The sequence below is a fragment of the Stegodyphus dumicola genome, chromosome 1 (genome assembly GCF_044657685.1).
Source record: "Stegodyphus dumicola isolate Sdum_Otavi_A_Nest chromosome 1, ASM4465768v1".
Classification (NCBI taxonomy): domain Eukaryota; kingdom Metazoa; phylum Arthropoda; class Arachnida; order Araneae; family Eresidae; genus Stegodyphus; species Stegodyphus dumicola.
This window is the reverse complement of record NC_140768.1, coordinates 36,863,684-36,888,776: the sequence shown is the minus strand read 5'-3', so window position 1 is coordinate 36,888,776 and position 25,093 is coordinate 36,863,684. Positions and strand designations below refer to the sequence as shown.

Genomic DNA, 25,093 nt, shown 5'->3' with positions numbered 1-25,093 from the left:
ACCCAGTGTAAGAGCGCCTTAAAGAACTTTAACCTCACACTTTCGCACCACTTTCGTAAATGAAGGCTGTCTCTGTGCTACGCGCATGCGCCGCAGATGATGGACCGAACCATTCTTGCTGAGGAGGGGTTGGCTCACTTTCATTTGACTCGCCCTTATACATTATCAGATAAAGCATGCTAATAACTTATTAAGGAATTCAATAATAACCAATTAATACTTTGGAACTCTGTAATCATATAATATCATACTCCTGAAATTTGCAATATTTTTTGCATTTTTGCCTAAATCTTTTTGTAAAAAATCACAGAATAAAAAGAAAGTACACTCACGAGGATCATATCCAGCATTTCTTCATTTTTAATCCACTGCAAATGTTCAAGAATATAACGTGCTCCTGTATGCAGTGGCTTGAATTTTGGTGCGGACAAGGCATCCTTCATCTTCAAATTTAATTCCTACCGGAATAGAACCATTGCATTTAATTTGTATATTTACTGACAAATACTGAGTCGAGTGTGCAAATTAAGCAATAACTTATGTGCAAAATTAAAAGAGAATTTGCAAATAATATCTAATTTTACCAAAGATACTAATTATGCCCCCGAAGAATTATGCAATTATTCAGAGTCGTCTACGTTAGCGGAGCTGTGATTGTGGAGGGGGAATAAGCGCACGAGGAGTTTTCGATGATTTGTGTGCTCATACTCCTTTACTTCTTTCGCCGTGTTTCTCTTAAGAGTTAGGTAAATTTTGTATCAGGTAAAATGAGTATAAAGTATCAGGTAAAATGAGTAGCCACGAACGTATGGTTGAAGGAATGAGATGAAGAAATATCAGTAGATTGGAAGCAGGCCATTCACAAGCGCATGTGGCTACACAGCTCAATTTAACGCCGATTGTCGTCTGCAATTTGAGGAAATAGTTTCAGGGCGCTGGATCCATATTGAGAAAAACCTGGGGAAGGTCGATAAGAACCACAACGACGAATGGGGATCGTTATTTGTCACTTTCAGCGTGGCGACACAGGACTGCTACCGCTTGACAGCTCTTACCTGAGCTGTATTCTGCCATTGAAACCCAAGTTTCACGGCCTACTATTGCCCGAAGGCTTCATGAGATAGGCTTGTATGCCAGAAGATTCGATGTTTCCGTTCCGTTCACTGCAGCTCACAAGAGGGCGCGTTTAGCATAGTGCAGACAACACGCACTTTGGTGCAGACGTGAGTGCTTTTTACCAAATGAATTGAGATTGAGCCTGGACTCTGATTCTCGGTGTACTTGTATCTAGAGAGAGCCTGAAACACGATACCATCCCTTCTCTCATCAAGGAAAAGGATTATTACGGCAGTGAGGTATCATGGTTTAGACAGACCTCTAAATGTGTTTGACAAAGGCTGCCTGACTGCTATGAGGTATACAGGGAGCAGATCTCTCAGCCCTATGTATGACTTTTCAGGGGCGCAGTTGATCCCGGGTTCCTGTTAATGAAAGACAATACTCAACTGGTGAACAATTATTTGGAAGAGGAAGATATTAGCCTCATGGATTGGCCAACTAGATGTTCTGACCTAACCTATAGAGCAGGGGTTCTCAACCTTTGACTAACGTGTACCATCTAAACAAAAATTGAAAACCTTAGTACCTTCACTACAAAGTACTACTTCCACCACCACTCTTGAACTGCGTAAATTTAAGAGTGTTAGAGAAAAAAACTCAATCAGGATATTGGGGTTTTAATTTTTGAATTTAATAGTTAAAAAAACTTTGCTTCTTTGCATACTACCTATTTTTCTCTTGCATACCACCAGTGGTACGCGTACCACCGGTTGAGAACCCCTGATACAGAGCATGTCTGGAATGTTAAGGCAATTTTATCACCCAGACCATCATCATACCCTGTACAGCATATCTGGAACGCTCTTATTTAGGCAATTTTAGCATCCATTTTATCGCCCAAACCATCAAAGCTGCGAACCATCCCAAAGATGAAAACTTCTTTGCTTCAGGAGTGAAATCGACTGCTTCCTGTGTAGTATGCCATCACACTCGCGACCTATCTGGCTGTAGAGAGGGGACTATGCACCCCATTAGGCTCATTTTCAGTTCGATGGGAATTTGGGCACCCTTGCACGATGAGCTTTACTGATAATTATGCCTACATAAAATGACTTAATAATGATGCATCTCTTTCTATGTTATAAATGTATGTTCATACCGAATTTCATTAAAATCTGCCTATTAGTTCTTCAGAATTTCGACATAATCTGTAAATTCTCTTAATTTTGCGTTAGAATGCAATTGTCTCTCAAAATTAAGAATGAAAATTTTAAAATACATTAAAAATTGAATTTTTGCGTCTATTAAAAAAACTAATCCAACAATAACAAAAGGAATTAGAGAAACGATATTTAATATTACGGAGTAAAAATTAGCCTTAATATTTTCTTTCCTGTAAAATGTGTAAAACCCACAATGGAAGTGCATCAGATTTGCATAGCTCACATAGCGTTCTATACAAATCTAGCAGCACTTCAAATAAGCGTTTGAGTAATTTTGGATTCTAAAAGAAAAATTTTCGTCTGTGTGGGTAGGCACTGGTGCATTATATCTTTAGTCTCATTGTCTGAATTAAATTTCTTGCCAAGGAGTACTTTTTCAATTGTGCATTTATCAAGCTGCCGAAGAGTATCCATGATGCAGCCTTATCATTCCTCAATGAATGTTACACCTTTAGTACTATAAAATTATGTAACTGCATGGTACTTCTTCACTTGCGTATTTTATTTTGTTTGCTAACATCATACATTTCCCGTCAAGCAGTCAAACCGTGCTTGCCGCAATGCCTCAAACTAAAAAGAATGGTTTATCTGGAGAACATCAGTTCAATGTGGAACTTTGATGTTATATCGCCATTTTTTAATTTTCCATTCTCCTTCGCAAATATCTATTATGTATATGCTTTTTCTGCTTTGTCACATTTTATTACAAAAGCAATTGATTGATTTCTGAAAAAGAAAATAACAATGATTTAATTATTTTTAAAGTATCTATTTATTTTAAATTTATATATTATTTGAAAGCTTCACTTGGTCCAGAAAAACTGAAAAAACTGCTGTTCGGTCTATGGAACATAAGTAATGAAGTAGATGTTGAAAAAGTAATTATACTAGTCAATTGATCATTTTTCTCACCATTCATGTAAAAAAGAATCTGAAGCTTACATAAAATTTTTACAGCTAAAAGACATTGCATGTTTACCTCTTTTAGAAATTCTGCATCTTCTTCATCTATCATGTAGATGTCTAGCATTTCGTCAATGACACTTTTCATGTCCCTCAAAATTTTAACTGTAGCCCCATGTGTGTTCCAGGCGCAAACCACTTGCGAATGAGTTGCTCCAAAATCATCAAGGTAAGATAGCATCTAAAAGGAAAAGACAGAAGGAAAGATTTAGACTCAATACATTTAGTGGAATATGTACACCGCGAAAAAAAAATATATATAAATAAAAGAGAAAAAAGGGACTTTTCTATATGTGCCGTTCTACTGGGCCGATTGACGAAATTCAACTTGCGCTTTTCGTGTCTCGAAAGCGCGACTTAGGATATGTATTAGATTTATATATAGCATTATTCTAATATAGGTATTTTGACACAAAATCCGGCTTTTTCTGAAATGACATGTAATTTTTTTTTTCCATATTTCGATTCTACGACTCAAATTAATGCCAAATTGCAAATTTTGTAAAACTCGCATGAGTAGTATTTAAAACATTAGCTCTAAAGAATTTAGCTCCTCAGTGTTAATTGAATTTGATATATATTTATTATTATCTCTTTTTTTTATTAAACTTATTTGATTCTTATTTTCACCTTTCGAAATTTAGGTTCATTCCAAATAAAATTCGCCCATTTTCTTCGATTTATTTTTAAAATTTGTATTTTAAAATAATTTTTATAAATTTTTCGAAAACATCAAATTGTTACCATCATCTTAAAGTAGATGTATTTCTAAAAACACCTGCAAACAATTAAAGTTTTTTACTTAAAATTTCCGAAAGTATACGTGAATTTATATATTGGCGAGTTTTGAAATTTGGCATATTTTTTGAAAGCGATAATAACATCAGATGTGGTTTAGGCACTTTGTTAAAATTATTTGAAAGTAGGAACGATGTGACTCTTTTTCCGCTCATGCACAATGTATAAAGGTAGAAACGATGTGACATTTTTTTTCCCGTTCCTGTACAATGGAAGGGAAAGGAAAATAGGTTGCCGTACGTTAAGAAGTTCGCCAAGTAAATTATTCTTGGCGCAAACTGAAAAACACGAGCCAAGATATATTTTTGAATTTCTCCGTAAATTTCAGACCAAATTTTACAAAATTTAATATTTAGTTATAATTTGACTCGCAGAATCGAAATATGTAAAAAACATTATATGTTATTTCAGAAGAAGTCCGATTTTATGTTAAAATACCCATGTTAGAACAATGCTATATATAAATCTAATTCATATCCTAAGTCGTGCTTTCGAGACATGAAAACGCAATTTGAATTTCGTCAACGGCCCAGTAGAACGGGAGGTATAAAACTGTTCCATTTTGTTTTTTTCGTAGTGTACATAATATATGACCTTTCCAAAGAATTCAAACAACTTCTTTATTAGTTACCACTATCTCGCAATTCTTAAAACAACTCTATTAACGTTTGAATGATTTTATCTTAGAGAATGCAGAGTTATCAAGCAAATTTTGCGAATGATGATGGAATGTGACCATACCATATTCAAGGGAAACATTAAACACAAATTTGAAATGAAAACAATGAATAGTCAATTGGATACAAGCATTTAAAAATAATATTTAACAGCGCATGCGCGAAACACATCGATGGTTTCCTTTCATTATTTGGTAACCATGTAATCAAAATGCAAATGTATCAAGCATTTAATGGAAGTTCTAGGTGAAAATTGTGCAAATTCAGAAAGATATCTAACGAAACATTGCGTTGCATTGAAATTATTTTCTGGAACCAGTTGGATAAGAAGAGATTTTACCCAAATTGTCACTTTCTTAATTTAATGTTTACTCATTTGCATACTACTGGACTAGTTCACTCACAACAAAAGGGTGTTCGATCAATTTAATTCTCATTTAAAGCTTGAATATACACATCCGAATAGCTCCTATAGTCAACCCAATCAATGATCCATTGACGTTTAAAAATATACAGAAAGTTTCCTGAACTGGGTCTATGTATATTACATTTTGAACTGTCGGATATGTTTATCAAGCATATGGAATCAATATTTACACCTTTCGCTTCTCTAGATTAGAGCGTAGCAAGGTTAAGAAAATTCGAGACCCTTGCAAGTTGGGAGATGGGGCCCCCCTAACGAGTTTCTTTTTTAAAATTATACTTTCTATTGCATGGTTAGATTGTTTCACAATTTATCACCAGCAGTTCTTTTATTTCGATTTTGTGGTTGCAAGATTTCAAAAATTTTAAATAAAATTAGAGTTTTAGTGATAAGTTCAGCCTATATTTATTCCTATTTATGTTTGACGGTGACCCTTCACAGGTTCGGGTCGCCTAAATCGGCTCTGAATAAAAGTCATCGCTAAAGAAAAGAAGATACTTTATAATAATACAAAAATATAAAAGAATATGCATTGGTAAAGATAAAACACCATCTGCTACACTGAAAAATAGGCCTACCTCCTTGAAAGATAGAATGTTGTACAAGTGATAGCAAGTGGAAGGATTTATTTGTCAATCGTATGCTATTCCCTGTAAGTTAAACCATCACTAAAGCGCTGTACTAGAAAAATCTGATACAGGAAAAGAAAGTCCTACTCTATTTTACAGAAAAGGAGTGTTTTTTCATGACGCCAATGAAACATATAAAAATTACGTCATGAGATACACTAAAAATTTTAAAACAGTTTAAATGAGAAAAGATGACTTATTAACCATATTTTGCGACCTGGTACTTTCAGCTTAACATCTTGTTAACAAATTTTGAAATTCGTCATATATACTACAAGAGAGTTGGATTCACTTTGTTTGAACAGAATACAAAAGCTTCCATTACTAAGATACAGAAAATTTAAGCTAAGAAGGTAATAAATTATAAATAATAGTGGTAAATATATCTTAAAATAATAGTCGAATTCTTTTTTTATTCTTTGTTTTAAAATTTTCTCTAAATAACTGTATTAGTCTTAAATAAAGAGAAATGACGTGCACTATAATGGTCTACACTGAATGTCGTCAATTCTATAACAATTCTATAATTAATTGATACTTATGTATTATTTCGTCAAGCGTGAAACTGCCGCCAAGCAGCATGATTTAGCGCCAATTGCGGATAAACGTGACATCACAACACTCTTATAACATCTGCGTTTCCGTTTGGATGTAATCGCAATTGATTCTAGATAAGCCACTTTTGCTTTTATGAACAAAGATATAAATTAACTTTCACTGGTGCATTTTTTCTTACATTTTGAAAAAGTGCCGCTCAGACGGTACAGTGGTTAGGGGAGCCTACTGCGGTATCGAAGGGCCCGAGTTTGAATCCCAGAGAAGGCATAGTTGTAACTGTCCGTCTCTCCATAGGAAGCAACGGTGGCCGCCTAGTAGGTGCCTCCACAATAAAATAGCCATCACTTCTGGCTTAGGGGTGGCCAGTGCTGAATAGGGAAGTGGTGAATTTTTTTTTTTTTTTTAAATGAGTTCGAGGGGTGTAGAATCATATTTGCGACTGCATTACGGTTGATTTACAATGACTGAAAGAATTAACATCTTCTGAATAGCGGGAAAAACGGCTGAATATGGCTGACTAAATAGTAATAGACTGAAGCAACCACGCGTGGAAAATTTTTATTAATAGCGTTCTAAAAACAACCTACAGTAAAATCGAAGAACGACAAAAGCCTTTTCACGTAGCGCGAGAAACGAAGCTGGTCGACAGTCCTTTCGAGCGGTTTGTGGTAGGGTAAGAGGAGTGAGGGACCGTCGGGCCCGTCCCGTCGGAGTGCTCTTCATCAAAATCAGGGGCGGAACTGAGGCAAATTTCACTATTACCTGTAAGGTGCTCAAGGCTGTTGCCAACGACAGACATAAACTTGCACTCCTTGCGATAAGGAATTTCGTGGGCTTGGGCTGACTATAGTTCAGACAACTGAGCATTAGCAACGACAGCAACAGTTTTGAATTAAAACTACATACTAAAAGGAATCAAAATAAATCTCTTTTTTAATGCCTAGAGTCCTATTATAAAATCAATTTCAGTTTCAAAGTGGAATTACGCTTCATTTAGAATAAAATTGGCCTACCTTTTTCTAATATACTAACTGATCGTTTGGGATGTAAATGCTGATGGATATATCACAAGTGGTATACCAGTACGCAGTAAGTCATTAAAATTAAAAATACCGTTCAACATTTCATAGATCAAATGACAACTAAAATTGCGAAGTCTAATGAAGTGCTTAAAAAAACGATTTCTTCTAAAAGGAAGAATAACATTATTTTTAATTCTCGAAACGCTTGCAAAATAATTATAAGAAGTGTTTCGTACGGGAACTGAATATAAGTTTATTTCATTTACCTGAAGGATATTTTTGTCTGTGTTGAATGAAACCAAATCATAACTTGGTTCATATTCGATGGCATCTTTCGCTGTCTTTGCGATGTCTTCATTGGCGACAATGAATCCAACAGCTAAGTCATAGGCATTGTAGTATACCGAACACAAGTTATCAATGATGCTTGTAAGAATTCCCGAAAGCGAGACCTAGAAAAATTAGACGCGGTTATTACTATTGGCTTGATAAACCCGAACGATATCAGCTTTTCATCCATAATAATGACGTTTTGTATAATGTTTAAACGCCATAATCATCATGCTACTTCTTAAATATTTACTCGCATTCCTTTAATACACTGAAATTCAGATTATCTATGAGCATACTATAGATCTTGTGAATTATGCATGCATTGCCTCTTCCAGTAAAGGTAATCAAAAGCAAAAAGTACCACAGTGAATAATTATTTACCCTTCCTCTTGTTTTCAGAATGGTAATTTCAAGGGAAGGAGCAGGGTGAGTTGAAATGTTGTGCTTCAACAGACAAAACTGGTGAAGTGTATCATACGTTGAATATCAATCTGAAGGAATGGAATAGCGTTGTGTTATTTAATTTATGAATTTTAATATTTGTGTACTAATTCTAAAGTCAGCTTATTTTAATTATCTGTCGGCACCAGTGTTCTCAGAGATAATTCAACAAGAAGGTTAAAATTAATTATATTCAAAACAACTTCTTAAAAGCAATTTTTTTTTGTAACAACAGCGTTACATGCTTAGTTCTATTTCAAGGTTTGGGATTTTTATTTTAAAGCATTGATTCCTTTTAGCATAAAGAAGGTGTCTAGATTGAGGCACACGATATGTAGTGTTATTGTAGCAAGGTTAGTAATATATAGTATTATAACATTAGTCAATAAACAGTTCGTACTGTTCATCAGTCACGTTAATATGATAGTGTAAATCCGTAATTTATAACTAATCTAAGTAAATTTCAAATATATATCTTGCGCGTAATCACACAGAAAAGGATTTATGGAAATATTTTTGCTACAGTCCTGTACTTAACAGAATCTGTGATAGAGGACTCTTATAATTTACTTTAAACCCAATTTTATTTTATTTAGTTATTATTTTTTTATATGGAAATATCAAATTAAGATTTCTGTTCGTTTTCTTCATTAATTTATGTCTTCATGTGGTATGTAAGGTAAATCTGCAGAACTTCATCATATACCTTACCTCGTGATATTAGACATGGATACATACTTATTATCGTGACCATCTTAGGAGAAAACACCAATAATCAAAATATGCAAAACTCTGGCAAACCAAGCGCATAAGCATTCTTCAAGCAACCATGCTCAAAACAATCTTTCAGTCAAGCAAAATCGCCATTTTCGTATGTATTTATTTAGTTATATTGGAAGTTCAAACGGTTTTTATAGACAAATTGCGACATCTTTTAGCCTTATACTCAATTTTAATTTGTTTATTGGTGGATTTTGCAGCAATGGAAGAAAAATGTGGTAATATTTCTGCATGAATAAAATATTTTGCCGCGAAATCGCTAAAAGGGTCAACGATTAGTTACGTTAGACAGATAGCCCCTTAGCAATGCCGAAGTTGTGCTCGATGTAAGGTTTGCGCAGTTCTTTGATTTTTTAAAGTGAAACCAGATCCCTGTGTACATGGGAAGAAATACAGAGGGAAAAAAATGACAGAAAATCGTGTTTTATTGTTTTAAAGTTATTAATATATCATATAATCCTTATTTAATAATTAAAATTTGTTTTTTTGAATTGCTAAAATGTATTTTCTTTTAATATGTTGATAAAGTTTGCTGGCTTGCGATAAGCAGAGATAGTTTAGGAATCTGTGTATAAGCATTCGCAAAAATAATCAAGTTGCTTCCAATAAGTAACTTCTACATTTCCATCTGTAAAAAATCGCTTATTGCCCCAAGGTGGTTGCATTAACACGCAAGTACCGTGGCATGTTATTCTTCAAAGAATAAAGCATACATATTACCTAATGAGGTCACTGCATTGCCTTTCAAAAGACGGTAAGTTTATCGTAATACGATGAAAACCACTTGTAACCACAGCATATTGCAATGCATTTCGCACTGGCCTGGGAATGGTAATGGTGCTCAATCCAAAAGTGCTTTGCAGTTAAGTAACTGATTTTCGAAGAATTAATATTTTGTTTATTACTAATTTTATTTTGTAAATATTTTTACAAAACTTCCTTCAAAAAGTATTGTAGTTATTAATTAGATTATAAAAACGAATAAGATCAGACATAGTGCAATACAAGTTTCATAGTATTTCAGGTTTTACATTGTTTGCACTTCTTTTATCATAGCAAGTTAGGTTTATTTATGTGTACTTCCTTAAAACATAAAATACAAACCCCTTTGCCCTGGGCCACCGTTAGAGCTGTGGAATTTGAGTCAGCAAAATTAAGAGCGGCAAAATTTTGGAAGAATTGGACTGCAAAAACCTAGCACGCACAGGTCCATTTAATTATATATTTTTCAGTAATTATCCGTTAGTTTATTATGTTATCCTTTATAGATTTATCTTGTAGTGCAAGACATTTATATATCCATGTATTTTTTTATTAAACTTTGTAGCCATAATTTTACAATAAATTCTCAATAATTAACGAACAGAGACCATATTGATAATCCTTGAAAGCATACCCCGTATATCTCTTTCTGCTTCTACTTACCTACCTAATATTTCTCGAAGACTTCTTTATACTTGCGTATTTTCGCACAATTTTTCTGGCAATGCAGTGAAAAACTTAACGTCTAGTGCACGCAGAGGCTTCTGATAACGCGTTGTTTAAAATTGGCTTTTGGGATTGCCTTGCATGAGCGTTTTTATTCTGATGTTGCCAATTCGGCAAAGCATAACATTGCTTCCCTTATTTATAATTCACGATCTTTACAATTCTATTACTGTTTCGAATAAGACAATGTTATTCTAACTAATAATTTAAACTTACTCTAATTAGTCGTAGAATCCTGAACAGTCCTAGTCCGAATAGGATGTATAAATCCGTCTTAGGATACAAACCTTCATGCTTAATACCTAAAGCAATAGCTACCAGTGTGTGCACAATAACAATGATAGTCACTAAGAGATCAAATTTGTTGCTGTGACTTTTCATGTAATGGCGGAAACCCAAAGCACCTAACTAAGGAAAAAAAAATAATTACTAAGAAATATTATTTTAAAATTAATATTATTATTTATTTCAAATTTGATAAAAAAAAATAAAAATGAGGAATTTTTCATTTTAAATAAAGTATTCAATAAGTAGTAAAATGCATATGTTACTGTTGCCTCCTACGCGGCAATAAAAGTTATGTACAGTTCATTGTTTCTGCGCAATTTCAGTTCGTTAAAATTCGGACTCCTAGCGTAGCATACATGTTTTGATCCCGTACGGTCCGGGCCCACCAGCGGCCGAGCGGTAAAGACGCTGAACACTGGCAGTTCGGTCCGATGTTCGAATCCCGCGAACGGGCCGGCTGCATGGGCGTTTTCGTGGTTTTTCCCCATGTGTAACGTGTATACGAGCCAGTTTCCCTTAGAAAGTCCTCCACGAAGGCATTCCTCCCTTTAAACAGATAGCCCTCGTGTGCTTTGCCATTATTAAATAATCCAATCCAATCCGTATGGTCCGGAATTCATTATTTTAACTTAGATTTTTAGTTGTGATACAGTCCAACAAAATAAAATTTTTAATGCTTCTATTTTTAATGGAAATAATTCGTTCTCTGCTTCATTAAGTTTTTTAGTTGTAAATAAAATCACAGATTTAGTACCTTCTACAAAATTAAATATTGAAAATCTAGATATTCCTGATACATCAAGTTTGGCTGATCCAGAATTTATAACTCCATCTAGCATAGATCTGCTTTTAGGAGCAGAAATATTTTATGACATTTTTATTAATGGACAATTTAGATCTTCTAGGAAGTCACTCGTTTTCAGAAATTCTGTGTTTGGTTATATAGCTACTGATTCTTTGAAAACGTCGCTTGAAAACTGTCAGAATTATTGTGGACTTTTCGGTAATGTTGATAATATTGATAGATTGGTAGAAAAATTTTGGTCAGTGGAAACTATTGGTGAAGAAAAGTCAATTCGTAGTCAAGAAGAAGAATTGCGCTTTTTTCATCTCTCTTACTTCAAAAACACCTAATATCTATACAGTACTACTCTTCGATATAACTAAACATTTCTAAATTTCTATGCAAATTCTTTCAGTTTTTCTTTATTATTTCACCTTTCACTCTCATCTTATTTTTATTTCTCTGTCTTTTAACTTCCTTATACGAAGTAAAGGAAGTATTGTATTCGCGAAAAATTTCGGGAATCCTATTTCAACGAAACTATCCATTTCAACCTCTGTCGAAACCATTTGAACGATGTTTTTGCGTGACATCTGTACGTATGGACAGAAAAAATAAAATTTTTGCCAAAAAGGTTTGTGAAATGGATTCAGAAGAATTTTTTTTCCTGGACGTCGGTACGTACCTTCATACGTATCTCTCATAACTCAGGAACGAGTAGCCGTAGAACGTTGAAATTTTGTGCACGCGACTGCTATAACTTAGTTGTGTACCTCTCTTCTTCGTTGCAATCGGTTGCACAATCGTATATATAATATTCCCAGTTTGTTACCTATCTCGATGACCTTAGTTTTTTTATTCTTATATATTGTTAAATTGTGCAATTTTTTTTTTTTTTTTTTTGCTGATTGAAGTACATGATTCTTATGTTCCGGTTGAGATTTTTATGCCTTTTTCTTAAACCGAACGCAATAGTTGTAGAATTATCAACAATTTAAAGTGGCAAGTTAAGCCTAATCCTAGTGGTATTTGTTTAGATTTGAAAATCAGTAGAATAGTGAATTAAATCAATTTCTGCACCTTTTCTTGTGTGCTGGCCGAATTGCCAGTTTTTGTGTAGAAACTCTAATTTAAATTGTAAAAAAATTTTTTTAACTATTTTAACTATATTTTGTATTTTATGTTTTTCTGTATTTTACAGTTTTTAATGAAGATATTTTGAGTTTTTATGTATTTTTGCTTAGCCGCGAAGTGAGAACTGAATTAATTGAACGAAAAATATATCCCTAGTGAAATTTGAAAAAACAAGTTTAAATGAAATGCAGCAAAAAATATGTATAGCTTAATAGACCATACAAGAAAGGTCGTGGTGTCCGCATCAGAACTTTTTAAGTAATCAAAATCCAGTTGATTAAAGCATACATTTGTTAAAAATATATTACAGAATATTTTAAAGCATATTGAAAGAGAAATGCACCAATGTAACATTCAAAATTAGGCAGAAAAACAAATATAGTTTAGCTTAGATTTTGAATACAACTCGAGAAGATATATGATTGCATTTGGCTTGCATAAATTTGGGAATGCTAATCTGACGTTTGCATTCAAGCAAAAAAAGTAGATGGCTCAAAAATTTCAGACGCAGGGCTTAAAACTTGCAAAACGGGTCGTTTTCCGATGCTATGTTAATAGATTTATTTAAATCTGCGCCAAACTAAGGCTGCTGTCCTCTCAATAACTAAAGTAGTTTATTGAGATTTTGAGTTTTATCAGCAAGCTTCACTTTGAGTTTTTTGCATTCATAACAGTTGGATGGCCTAAGTTTTATGGCATTAACATCAACCAACACTCTTGAGATTTCTTGGCCTTCTTCTATAAAATTTATTATCCCTAAATTTTCTTTTCCGGTCAGTGGTTAATGTTTTCAGTTCAGGAAGGAAAACTCATAAAACACATTCGGCTGAATGAACCAACTCGAAGCGGATGTGATGGGTTAGCATTGCAGGAACTCTTCCCAGAATTCCGAGCTTTTATTGGAACATAAGTGTTTCACTGAAATCGTCAAGCGTTGGTAGAAGAATTTAATGAAGCTGAATGACATTGCCGGAAACAAACCATAAAATGTGCTCCAAGAATTCTTTTTATTACATTTTATTAAACTGCGCCTTAAGTCTTATTCACACAAGTCAAACATCAATATAAACTAAAGTGTTGTTTCGTTAATGTTACAACATAGTATTTAACTGCAGCGACGGAAAAAGTACCACACACCAACATAAACATTTTTAAGCTAATTTACTTTATGCTAATTAATTTTTGCAATATATATCAAAATAATAAGAAAATTCAAAGGCTTAAAACTAGAGATGTTTTGTGTAAATGAGAAAAATTAATATACCGTATATTCCAACGTCACCTTTATTGGAAAAAACGAGATTGAAATTTACGGGTGCGAGATATATGCAGGATATAAAAATAATCCATTTTTTTAAATGGATTATTTTTTATCCTATTTTAAATCCTTATTTTTTAATAAGGAAAAGATGATGATTAAAAATATTTAGATTTCTACACACACCTAAGTGCTCCTTATCTAAAAGAAATGACATACTTTATGAACATAAAAATTTTCATTATCGGATAACATGAAAAGTTCGTCATATTCGTCTTTCATTATATATTTAGGCACATCATCGAATACTGTTTGATTTTCACCATCACTGTTACTCTGATCAAATTATCAACTCTAGCAGTCTGATAATAAATAATCATCTTCCGTTACATCTAGATTATCAGATACACAACATTTTTTTAATGATTTTTGAATTATGTCCGGTTTAATTCATTCCGTGCTTATATTATTCACTCATATACTATTTCTAGACTGGTATAACGCATTCGGCCTCCTTTTGTAGATGTTCTTTCGCCTTCTAACATCCACATATTCTCCTGTCGTTTTAAAATTTCTTTGAATGTCTTATTCATACACAGATCTAAAGGCTGAACTAATGGCGTTGAACCACTTGGAATAAATTCCATGCCTATGTTACACTCTTTCATCAATTTCTTCGTATAATTTATTTTATGGGATCTCAAGACTTTGTATGTAATTTCTGAAGGCAACAGGACGCTTTTGCCAAACATTTCTTTTGTACAATTTTACAAAGGAAGGAAAAGACAATTTGGGAAATTACATTTCGAAATCGTTTTTCTTTAAAAATTGACCATGCGTTTTAATTTTGTACAGCCCATTAAGCAGGAAATCACAACGTCGAAGTGAGATTTTTCGTGATCTGTTGCTTTTATGAAAACCGTTTTTGTTTCTTTTATCACAATTACTTTATTGCCTACCATATGAAACACTGCTGGAGTTTCATCCATATTTGCAATATGCAACAGTAAATAATTTTTTATTTTTTATTTATGTATTTACTCATTTTATTTTGCCTTTGGAGGTCAATAATATACTTCTGGAAATTTATAAGTTATCACAGTCTTTCGGAAGCCTCTGCGAAACTTTTTTTCTTCTCTTAGAACTGAATTACTCCATGAAATAAATCAACTACTCCAATTTAAAGTTACTTTAAAGTTTTCACTACCTTTTTTCTATTTGAAGGCTGTCTCTTGTAACGACTAATCCTTTCTGGGGATTTTCTAGAACCCTATTCGCAGCACTTTCTCCTACGATAGGCCATTTCGTTACTTCTTTACGCAAAGCACATTATTCTTTGGCATATTAACTATTTTTATAAGTTCATTTTTCTTCCACTCACTTATGGATTTCTTACCGACACCAAACATCCTTGCTGTAGCACGATTTCCATTTTCTTTCGCAAATTGAATGTCTTTGAATTTGAAATCAACATTGTGTTGGTTTCATATGGCAAATGCCATATATAACTGCTAAAAGGAACACTAGATCAACTGCATTTCGACTAAAGCAAGCGTGATTTACTGAAGCCTTCGATATTCACTTCATCAGGCCTTCAAATGACTACAGAAAGAGAAAACATCTAATTTTTAATTCCTCGAATTCATTCTGGTTGGAAGTCCATTCTTATCCCAAATTATGTCCCTCTATTCTCAAAACCACAGAATAACATTCTTGTGCACATCTGCATCGAATACAGCCTACCCTCTCTTTTCAGAATTATTTACCTCTTTTCAGAATTATTTTATATTACAGAATTATTTATTCAAACATCCCACCCCCAAACATATTGTTCACTTATCGCTTGTAACGCTTGTCAATTCAGTATACCATTGTTCCAATTGTTCCAAAGACTGGAAAAAAATCTCCGAATGAATGACTTCAAAAGTTTTGATGTTAGAAATGTTATTATAAAATGGTTCAGAATAGAAAAATTCTCTTGATGAAATAAGTGTGGTAAATAAAAATCGTGCTATTATGGAATACATTGCAAATAAATTTAGAAAGGACTGGAACTGTAGAAAATAAATATTGTTCTGGAAGATCATCAGTGGTAAACAAGAAAGGCGAACGATTCATTTTGAAGAAAATTAAATCTTTCCTTTTCTTCGACTGCATCTAGAAAATATTCAGGAACCTACCAGAAAAGAAATTCGTTCTAGAACAGTTAGATTATATAAGGCATTTCTCCCACTTTCCTAGCGTGCCTTTGGGGTGTAGTGGTTCTGCGCGCTGGGCCGATATTTCAGAGGCCCGTGGTTCAATTCCCGGCGAAGGCGTTTGCTAATTTTTCATATTTCCTGCTACCGGCTTTAACCTAATGTCTCTACAAGCTCACAGTGAAAGAGTAGTTGCTATACAAAACACCATATATTCTGAAAACTCCACTACGGACATTAATACATTCGAACATACTTGGGAAAAAAGGAAAATGAAATTTCAAAAATGCTCTGTATCAAATAAACATAATTTAAGCATCATTTGATATAAAGAGTGCGAAAAGTTAACAAAGTATGCTTGAGTTATAAAATTCAATGCTTAAACTTCTTCAGGCCTTTATTAATGCAAGAGGACATTTCACTAAGTATTATAATGTTTTCCGTCGTTTTAATAGTAATATTTATATGTTTTTATATGTGTAAATATTTTTTTCCATTTTTTTTACACTAAATGCAAAGTTATCTTTTATTTTATGACATGTTTATGTTTATTTTGTTAAATACACTCTGATATATTTTTCAATGAAGATTTCATCTAATTAAATTTGTAGAGACATTAGGTATTTTTTTAGAGAAAAAATGAGCAACGCCTTCGACGGGAATCAAACCACGGACCTCTGATATACGAGCTCAGCGTGCAGACCACCACACCACGAAGGCATGCCAAGAAGGCGCAGATATACCTTATAAATTAAAATAATCTTATTTAAATTAAAATTTGAAATTGTTTGCTAATCACGCAAATCTATGAATACATTTCTCTTCACTGTAAGCAATAACTAACTAAATATTTTTATTATTTAACTAGCTGAGTACTCGCCGTTGCTTGGGCTTAACGCAGAATGAAAAGGCTTCATTTGGGGGGGGATTCGTTTGTCCGAAATCCCAGGTAGACACTGATTTTCTGTTGTTTTGGTTCAAGGTGAATTGCGCAAAATTTTGAATGAATTTTTGACTTGAAATGAATCTGCATTCTGGAAAAAACTGGCATGTCATTTCAGAAAAAGTCCGATTTTGGTGTCAAAATATCTCTATTAGAACAATGCTATATATAAATCTAATACGTATCCTAAGTCGCGCTTTCGAGACATGAAAAACGCAAGTTGAATTTCGTCAATCGGCTAAGTAGAACGGAAGATATAGAACTGTCCCCCCCTTTCCTTTTTTTCCCCTCAGTGTACAGACATTACTCAAAGCAAATAGTCGAAATGGATTTGGGAACGGTCAAAATGGATATTTCCATTGAAATATGATATCCAAAAGTTTTCGCCATTGCAATACCTCCTTTACTTCGTACAAGGAAGTAAAAATAGTTGAAATTTGATGGATTTGTCAATGAAATGAGCATCTGTACCGTTTTCGTAAAACAAATCCTGCTTATTTTTTCTTTATCTGGTAAAACAATGAGAATTAAGAAATATCTTTTCTACCTTGCTATTTCCATAACAGAGAGCATCAGTTATTTATATTCTTTACAGTGCGGATGGTCATTTCGTTATCATTTCTTCAGAATTCTTTCTCTTTCATAATTTTACCAGAGGACTTTTTTTCTCAATTTTTCACCTCTTTAAACCGTTTCAGTCTCTTCACTTTTTAATTAAAACTTGTTCAATATCTTCTCATTCTTCTTTAATCTCTTGGCTTGTTTTTTTATACCATTTACAGTTTATTTATTTGTACTGCATTACTTATACCAAGTGAATTGGATATTCACTTGTATCTAATAAATCACAATTTTGAAACCAAATTTCCAGTTTTAATGTGAGGCGGACGACCCTTTCCTGATTGTTGGTGGGAGGTCGTGGCAAAGGCTTTTACTACTGTGGTGATGGATAGTGTCACATTACAAACACCTCTTTGTTGTTGACAACGAGAATTTGCAAAGAAAAGATCTGATCGTATGCCCTCTCGCACTTTCATATTTTTTGAGAAATTAAAAGCATATTTTGAATTCTGGAACTAATATGGTGATCTTTTTTTTTTTTTTTTTTTTTTTTTTTTTTGGCGAGGTTAGGCCGAACATCTGCGCATGTGTCTGAGCCTTCTACCGTCCGATTTTCAACAGCGGGGAACATAATGCTTAAACTGGGTGAATTCTTAAGCTTCGCTTACACCCCGATTTTAAAGTCATAACATGTTTAAGACGAGCTCCGTTGCTAAGAAACCAGATCCTGCTACGTCACAAGAACTGGTTTAAGGATTTTGCCTAAAAGTTCTAACTTTTCATATTGATGCCAAGTTGGTATAAGAACCACCAATCACAGCGAAGCAAATATTGGTCGATGGTTTCGTAGAGTCAGCTACACATTTACGCATGCGCAACTTTCTCTTCCATCACTGCATATAGCTTAAACCCTGAAGACAGATGTGAGTGAATTTAAATGACTTTTAAGCCTTAAACCACAAAGCTTTATGATTTTAAAACCACCGTGTAAACGAAGTTTTAATTATATTAGCAGTTAAATTTGCCATTCGAGAACTATTTGCATTTCTCTTGTCGTTTTGCAATAAGCGCTTAATTAGTGAAATATAGAAAAAGGATCATCTTACCCTTATGGTAGTTTCAAACAAAAAGAAAATCGCTAACATTCCGTTGCAAACTTCATATATTATTACTTCCGACCTGAAACTCTGCACAATGTGAGAATGTTCGTATTTCACGAAGATAAGCTCTGCTTGAGCGGCCATAGGTACAATATTCAATACCAGCATCCAGAAGACAATCGGTTCGAATGTTCTGCTTAAGTAGATGCTGAGACACCATTTTCGGAACCCTTTGCTTTTGTTCAGCTCATCCTTGAGTGTATGAGTGTGGACACTCAGCCTTTGGGAAAAACGCATCAGTGGAAGTTTCTGCAAAGATATAAAGATATCATGAATTTAATGTGAATTTTTTAAACACTAATGAGTCAAAATGGTAATTAAATATGAATGATTCAAGTGGAAAGGCTAATGAGATCCTACCTCCTCCAAAAATCACGAAAGAGAGAATATTTTAGTTACAAATTATATAAAAACGAAATACAGAGCCGTAAATTTTGCATTTCTGTGAAGTGTTTTTTCCTTATTGTTCACATAGATAAATATTTTATATATTTAGGTCGTGCAGAAATGAATGACACAAATGCTGCCACAGAGCGGAATACAATTTATTAACAAAAAACCGATAGTACATCAGTTAAAAATAATCCCCGCCAATGTCAATATACTTCTGCCATCTGGCTGGGAGGTCCTGAAGGGCCTTGGTAAACCACCCTGTTGGAGTATTGGTACACCACCTAATGGACAATTGCATGCAATTCGGCAGAAGATTCAACATGTTGGCTACTGACTGCGTCCTTCATCTTGTCAAGCAAGGCGTAATCCGAGGTCTTGGTTCGAGGTCCGAGGTCCACCCACTTTGTCCACACATTTGTCATCTTCAGATCACCATGCACAGTCGCCTGCAATGTTCCTTGTCTCTTCCTACACCTTGCTGAACGTTATGCGCCATGATCAAATCCGACACGGCTGCCACATTTGCTGCTGTATGCGATGTTGCTGTTCGTCCCGCGCTAACACCTTTGGCTGCAGTCTCCACTCCACTGCTAAACTTGGTCAACCAACGGGACACAGTGCGCCTTGAGTGTACTTTGTTCCCGCACACTGACACCATGCGACGATGGATGCCACTACCCTGTATCCCTTCCTTCCATAGGAATCACGCTGTTCAACGCTGACCGTGATAATCACCTTCCATCATTGCTGTTAACGCTCTCAAAGACAACGGCGAAAGGGACAGGCGCTGAGTCAAAGAACGTCTAGAACAATACATATTCTTTGGCTGAGTTATACCGTTCGCTTGCGGCCAGCTCCTTCTATGCATTCTGAGTAGCTCACGCCCCCTTGTGTCTATTTCACTTGTTTTCCTTTCGCACAGTGTAATAGTTTCGTTGTGAGAGCCATTTTGTCAATCATTTCTGTATGACCCATATAACATCATTAAAGTGAGAAAAAAGTGGGATATATGCTACCAATGGAATGAAGATTTGTTTTTGCATTGAAAACTAACTCAACTAATTAAATAAAAATTTATTGCTATAATTATTTGAACACCCTAAAAATTTCCTGCGGATGTCAATTACAAAAGCCGGGACCTTTATATCAAATACATTTTTTCGAAAAATATTCACATTTTTAGAGATTTTATCTTCTTTTTAATTTACCAGTTGAAACGTACCGTACATTTTACAGCATCAACATTTTACCCAACTACTTGAGGGTAATCGGAAATTTACGTACCGTCTTATATGGGCAAGCATTAGTTGTTAAATGTTAACGGAAATTAATCACAGAAGAACAAACATAAAATTCAACTCCAGTTTTGATACAACTAATTCGTCACGAAACATATCCCTCTTCTAAGAAACAGTGTAATGAAATTCTAGTGGTGTATTCTTAATCATTAGTTAGGAATCTGCTGTACTGTCTAGAAGACGCATCTGATAACGATCGTATTATTGAGATCCTCATTTCATCTTCCGTTTTCTTTTGAATCTTTGAAGAAACTGAGGATTTCAATGAGGATCAAAGTTTCAAGAATACTACTCAGTTTTAGGAATTCTCCAGCACTTCACTGCATGTATTTTTGCTTTTCTATGATTCCCAGTCATTAAAAAGGCTGTAACAATCTCCGTTCAACACGATGACTGTTACAGCTAAATCTTCCACCTCGAGGCTCGATATGAAAATAAAGCAGTCGATATTACAATCTACTCTGATATACAAATGAAACTTAAAATTACCTTGTAATTTCTTTATGCAAAGCCAACCAGATGCTTTAATGCACCTAACTGTTCCTCCTACTTAATCCGGTTTGGTTCAATACCGAAGGTTTACTCATGTGCACAGTGAAAATTAAAATTTCAAAATAACGACGCTCGACGCCAGAATATAAAAAGAGTTTTAAAGAAACTCTTGGACGGCAGTTTAACATCAACTCAGCCAGACAGCTATAGTGCCACACTCGCTCTCGCTCGAAAACGGGCAACTAGAGCAAGACACGACGGTGACAAAGCAAGGCAACTCAAACCAAAGGGCTCGTCTCATGACCATGCTGTCTTACCGCATCGTTGCACCGGTGCTGTAATATTCTGTAGCTTGTGAGTAGGGTTTTTACGGATTTTGACTACATTTCTGAAGATAACATTATTATTTTTTAAAAGTTTTAAATTTTTCAATAAGTTTTCGTGTCCCACTGTTAAAAACTCCGCTGTGCCACACTGAGGCACGACGACAGGTATTTCGTCATTTGGGTAAGGAACGCATCAATTATTAATTGCATTACCTGGCAGATACAAATGATGCTTCTCTTTTCTTATTACCCTTATCTCCAACGTCTCCTGCTTCTTAATCTCCGACTATTGCAAGAATTTTTTTTTTTTTTTTTTGTTTGTAACTCCAGACAGCAGATTGTAAATAGGAACCTTTTATTGAAATTTAAAATTCGTGAATCAGATAGCAAACGCACCTGCATTTTGAGTTTTTCTTCTGTCTTGCAGGTTTATTATCAGATAATCTATCCTATCATTTATATTAAAGCGTCTTTAGTGTTTCTCTTTTTTCACTCTGTCATTTTATAGCTTAAATTATAAATTTCTGTTCTCAAAGTCATCATAAACGAATTCATAACATATTTTATACATTATTTGAACATATTATTTAATTTGTTAGGACTTACAGTGTAAAGTAAAGTCCTGTTAAAAGTATTAAAACTCCTTTATTAAAGTTAATAATAAAATATTAAATGCTGATAGGAATCAAAATTTATATGAGTATAACAAAAATGCATTTCAAGAGAATGTCTTTACAAATAAAGTGTTTCAAAATCTAACAGCTTTTTAAGAAGTGTTTAAACCAGATACTTGAAACATAGGCATGTCAATTAATGAATGAATTAATTGATATAAATATCAATATATGAATTAATATAAATATATTTCAAATTAATTAATATAAATAGGAATAAAGGTTTTGCTTATACGATAATAAAGTCTCAGACAAATTAATTAATATAAATATACTTACTAAATATTTTGCTATAGCATTAACGCGCAAATATCTTCTTTTAATTTCTTTTGCAAACAGATACCTGCAAAGAATAGAAGCGAAATTTAAACAACAAACTTATAGAAAACTGTCATCAAAAATCGAAATAAAAATTTCAGCTAAAAATTAAAGTACTTTGCAATTTAATTGGTAAGAAATGTGTTTATCTGCAGGCAGATTATTCCTGCATCTAATTTTGCGTATTTCCTAACATGAAGTAAAAAAAAAAAAAAAAAAAAAAAAAAAATCAGAAATAGTATCCAAGATACTCCCGTCGTTCAGAAGTTAGAAAAATTAGAATCATGTTAAAATAATATCTGGTAAAAACATATCGCAGAAGTCAACAGAAGAGGATATATAACCAGGCAAAAGAATGAACATTTTGCCCAGTTAATGTTTGACTTTTCCAACAGTGAAACATTCGCATTGATATATGTGACAATTTGCCTTACAACCACTTTAACGTATTGCTATAAACATGTACCAAATGTTGCATTATTAAAAAGCTCAGAATTAAGAGCAATAAAAAAGTAGCAAAACCCTATCTTGACATTATAAATGGCCAATTACTTGATCAAGTTTTAATCGGATTATTAACTTGGTATAATGGAAGCGTTAAGTGGTTAAAATATTGATTGCTATTTAAACTTATACTGAAGAAGAAAGTTTAAGCATGTGTTAACGCATAACTATGACTAAGTTGCTAAAACTTATAATTCTTTTTTAGTTTAAAATGAGTTTACTTACTTCTGAGGGACATCTAGAGTTTCTTCAATAATCGTGCTTAAATGGCTAAGAGTTCGCCTTAATATGCTATAGCGAATATGTTGATTATAGAGGGAAACCTGTAACAACATATTTATCATGAATGAAGAATTATATCATTACTATATTAACAAATCATCTCTACATATATTTAATCATTAAAGCACTAAATTTTCTTTTTTTTTTAAACCGCAGCAAGTCAAATAATGATACATTAACAAAATTTGGCTCTGTTCTTAATCTGCTCTTAGTCTGCTCTTAATCGGTATGATTTAGATTACTTATGGACAGCATATTCTAAAATGCAGATATACACATTATCATAAGAAATATAACACAACGCTGGAATTATTCTCAGAAATATTTGTACAGGTGTTCACAATATCACGCAGTTATAATCAGTATTTATACTTTAAACTACTAAAAACGTTAAATAGAACGCAAAGCACAGCACAGAGAAAGCTAATTCGATCAACAATAAGAATAGAAGCTAACTAAACAACTAAACTGAGATACCTCTCTCCAGATTTTTAAAGCTTTCAAACGGTCGGCTTCACTGGAGAGTGGTGTACAAACCCGCGTACTTGGGCCGCAGGCCCTACCCCTGTCGAATAAGAATTGGGTATTTCCTAATTATGGGTGCATTAACAAGTTTAACAATTTTTAACCATAGTTTAAAGAGTTGCTTATAAGCATAATTAATATAGAATTGATAGCTAAAAGAAGTAAGTGTAGTGAAATCGTGCGGAGAGAACTCTGAAAATGCACATTTGGCCGAGAGCAGAACGAGCTGATGACTGACATCCTGAAAGATAAACACAGCAAGAAAAAGAGCAAGTGTGAATCCGTCGGTGATAGGTTATCAAAAAGTAAAAGGCATACAAAATCTAACGTGAGATGGTAAACATATAATAATAATAATAATGCAGTTAGGATACAATAACACTGGTGTTGAGGACAAATAGTCCATCGGGATGCATTCGTAGGAACAATTTGAGGGACAGCATTACTGAACAGAGAAGGTAACCATACCAATATTACTATGTAAGTGAGGTAAACAAAATCAAAATATAAGCAATAACAGTTAGATAATATTGTCACTCAGAAGTCCCATAGAGCATTTTACACTTGCTGTGTCGTTAACATTGTAATTACAGATTTTTATCACAAGGTTTTGAATATTTCTTTGACTTACGAATAAGCTACTTGCAGGTTTACAGTAGACAGTCCTAACTCGATGAATTCTAAGTTCAGTGTGAATAAATACAACTGTTGCGAATGTACCAGGGTGAATTGGTAATTTGTCTTAAAATACAGTTTTGTGCAGTTTAAAGTTTTTTGCGAACAATTTTACAGGAGTATGCTCAAACCGGGCAGGCATAACAAAGCATGAGATGCAATACGCATTTGTAAATGAGTAGCTTGTTGTCAATAGATAAAACGCTGTTTCGAGAAATTAAAATTTGCTTTACAAACTCCTAACTTCTGTAAGATAGATGTTACGTGTGGGGTCCATGTGAGAGAATTACTGAGGATCACCCGAGATAGGGGACTTTCTTAGCCCAGGCGATTGAAGCTCCATAAAAATGCAGATTTTTCTTAATTTTCTTGTTCGTAAACATGATGGCCTGAGTCTTGTCAACACTGACGAGAATTTTCACTTGTTTAGCCAAATCTCATATATGTTTATACATTCTCGTAATCGTTGGATGACTGATCCAACAAATGCATATTGCGTCAAGATCGCAGCTTCATCTGCGTACATTGCGAGTGTCGTGTTGGGTGGAGTGGGAATGTCGTTCATATATGCATATATTAAAAAGTGTGGGAGTTAAGAGGGCCCCCTGGTGAAACCCCTGTTAAGATAGCACAGCGAGTAGAATGTGAGCCTGTGATATTAACGACAAAGTGTCTACGAGTCAGGTAGGATTTAATTATGTTTGTGATGTAATCAGGGAAACCTAGATTGTGTATTTTGCATAAGAGTCTTTCCAGCCATACAAGATCGAAAGCCTTGGAGCCTTGGAGATATCCAGAAGGATGCCTTCTGGAATCCTTTTGTTTTGAATCCCTTCCGTAATTGTCTCAACTACTCTATCTAACTGATTTGTAGTGCCGAAACTT

General features: G+C 34.0%; 1 protein-coding gene across 1 annotated transcript in view; it reads right to left on the bottom strand.

Moving 5' to 3' along the window:
- Positions 1-25,093, bottom strand: part of LOC118181951 (sperm-specific sodium:proton exchanger-like) — a 98,448-nt gene that overhangs the window by 15,894 nt on the left and 57,461 nt on the right. Inside the window, exons 12-18 of the mRNA XM_085813982.1 lie at positions 22,952-23,049; positions 22,184-22,247; positions 18,668-18,970; positions 10,612-10,803; positions 7,620-7,805; positions 3,262-3,426; positions 333-458 (exon numbers count right to left, since the gene is read on the bottom strand). Coding sequence (XP_085670108.1) covers positions 333-458; positions 3,262-3,426; positions 7,620-7,805; positions 10,612-10,803; positions 18,668-18,970; positions 22,184-22,247; positions 22,952-23,049 — 1,134 coding nt within the window. The remainder of the gene's footprint in view (positions 1-332; positions 459-3,261; positions 3,427-7,619; positions 7,806-10,611; positions 10,804-18,667; positions 18,971-22,183; positions 22,248-22,951; positions 23,050-25,093) is intronic.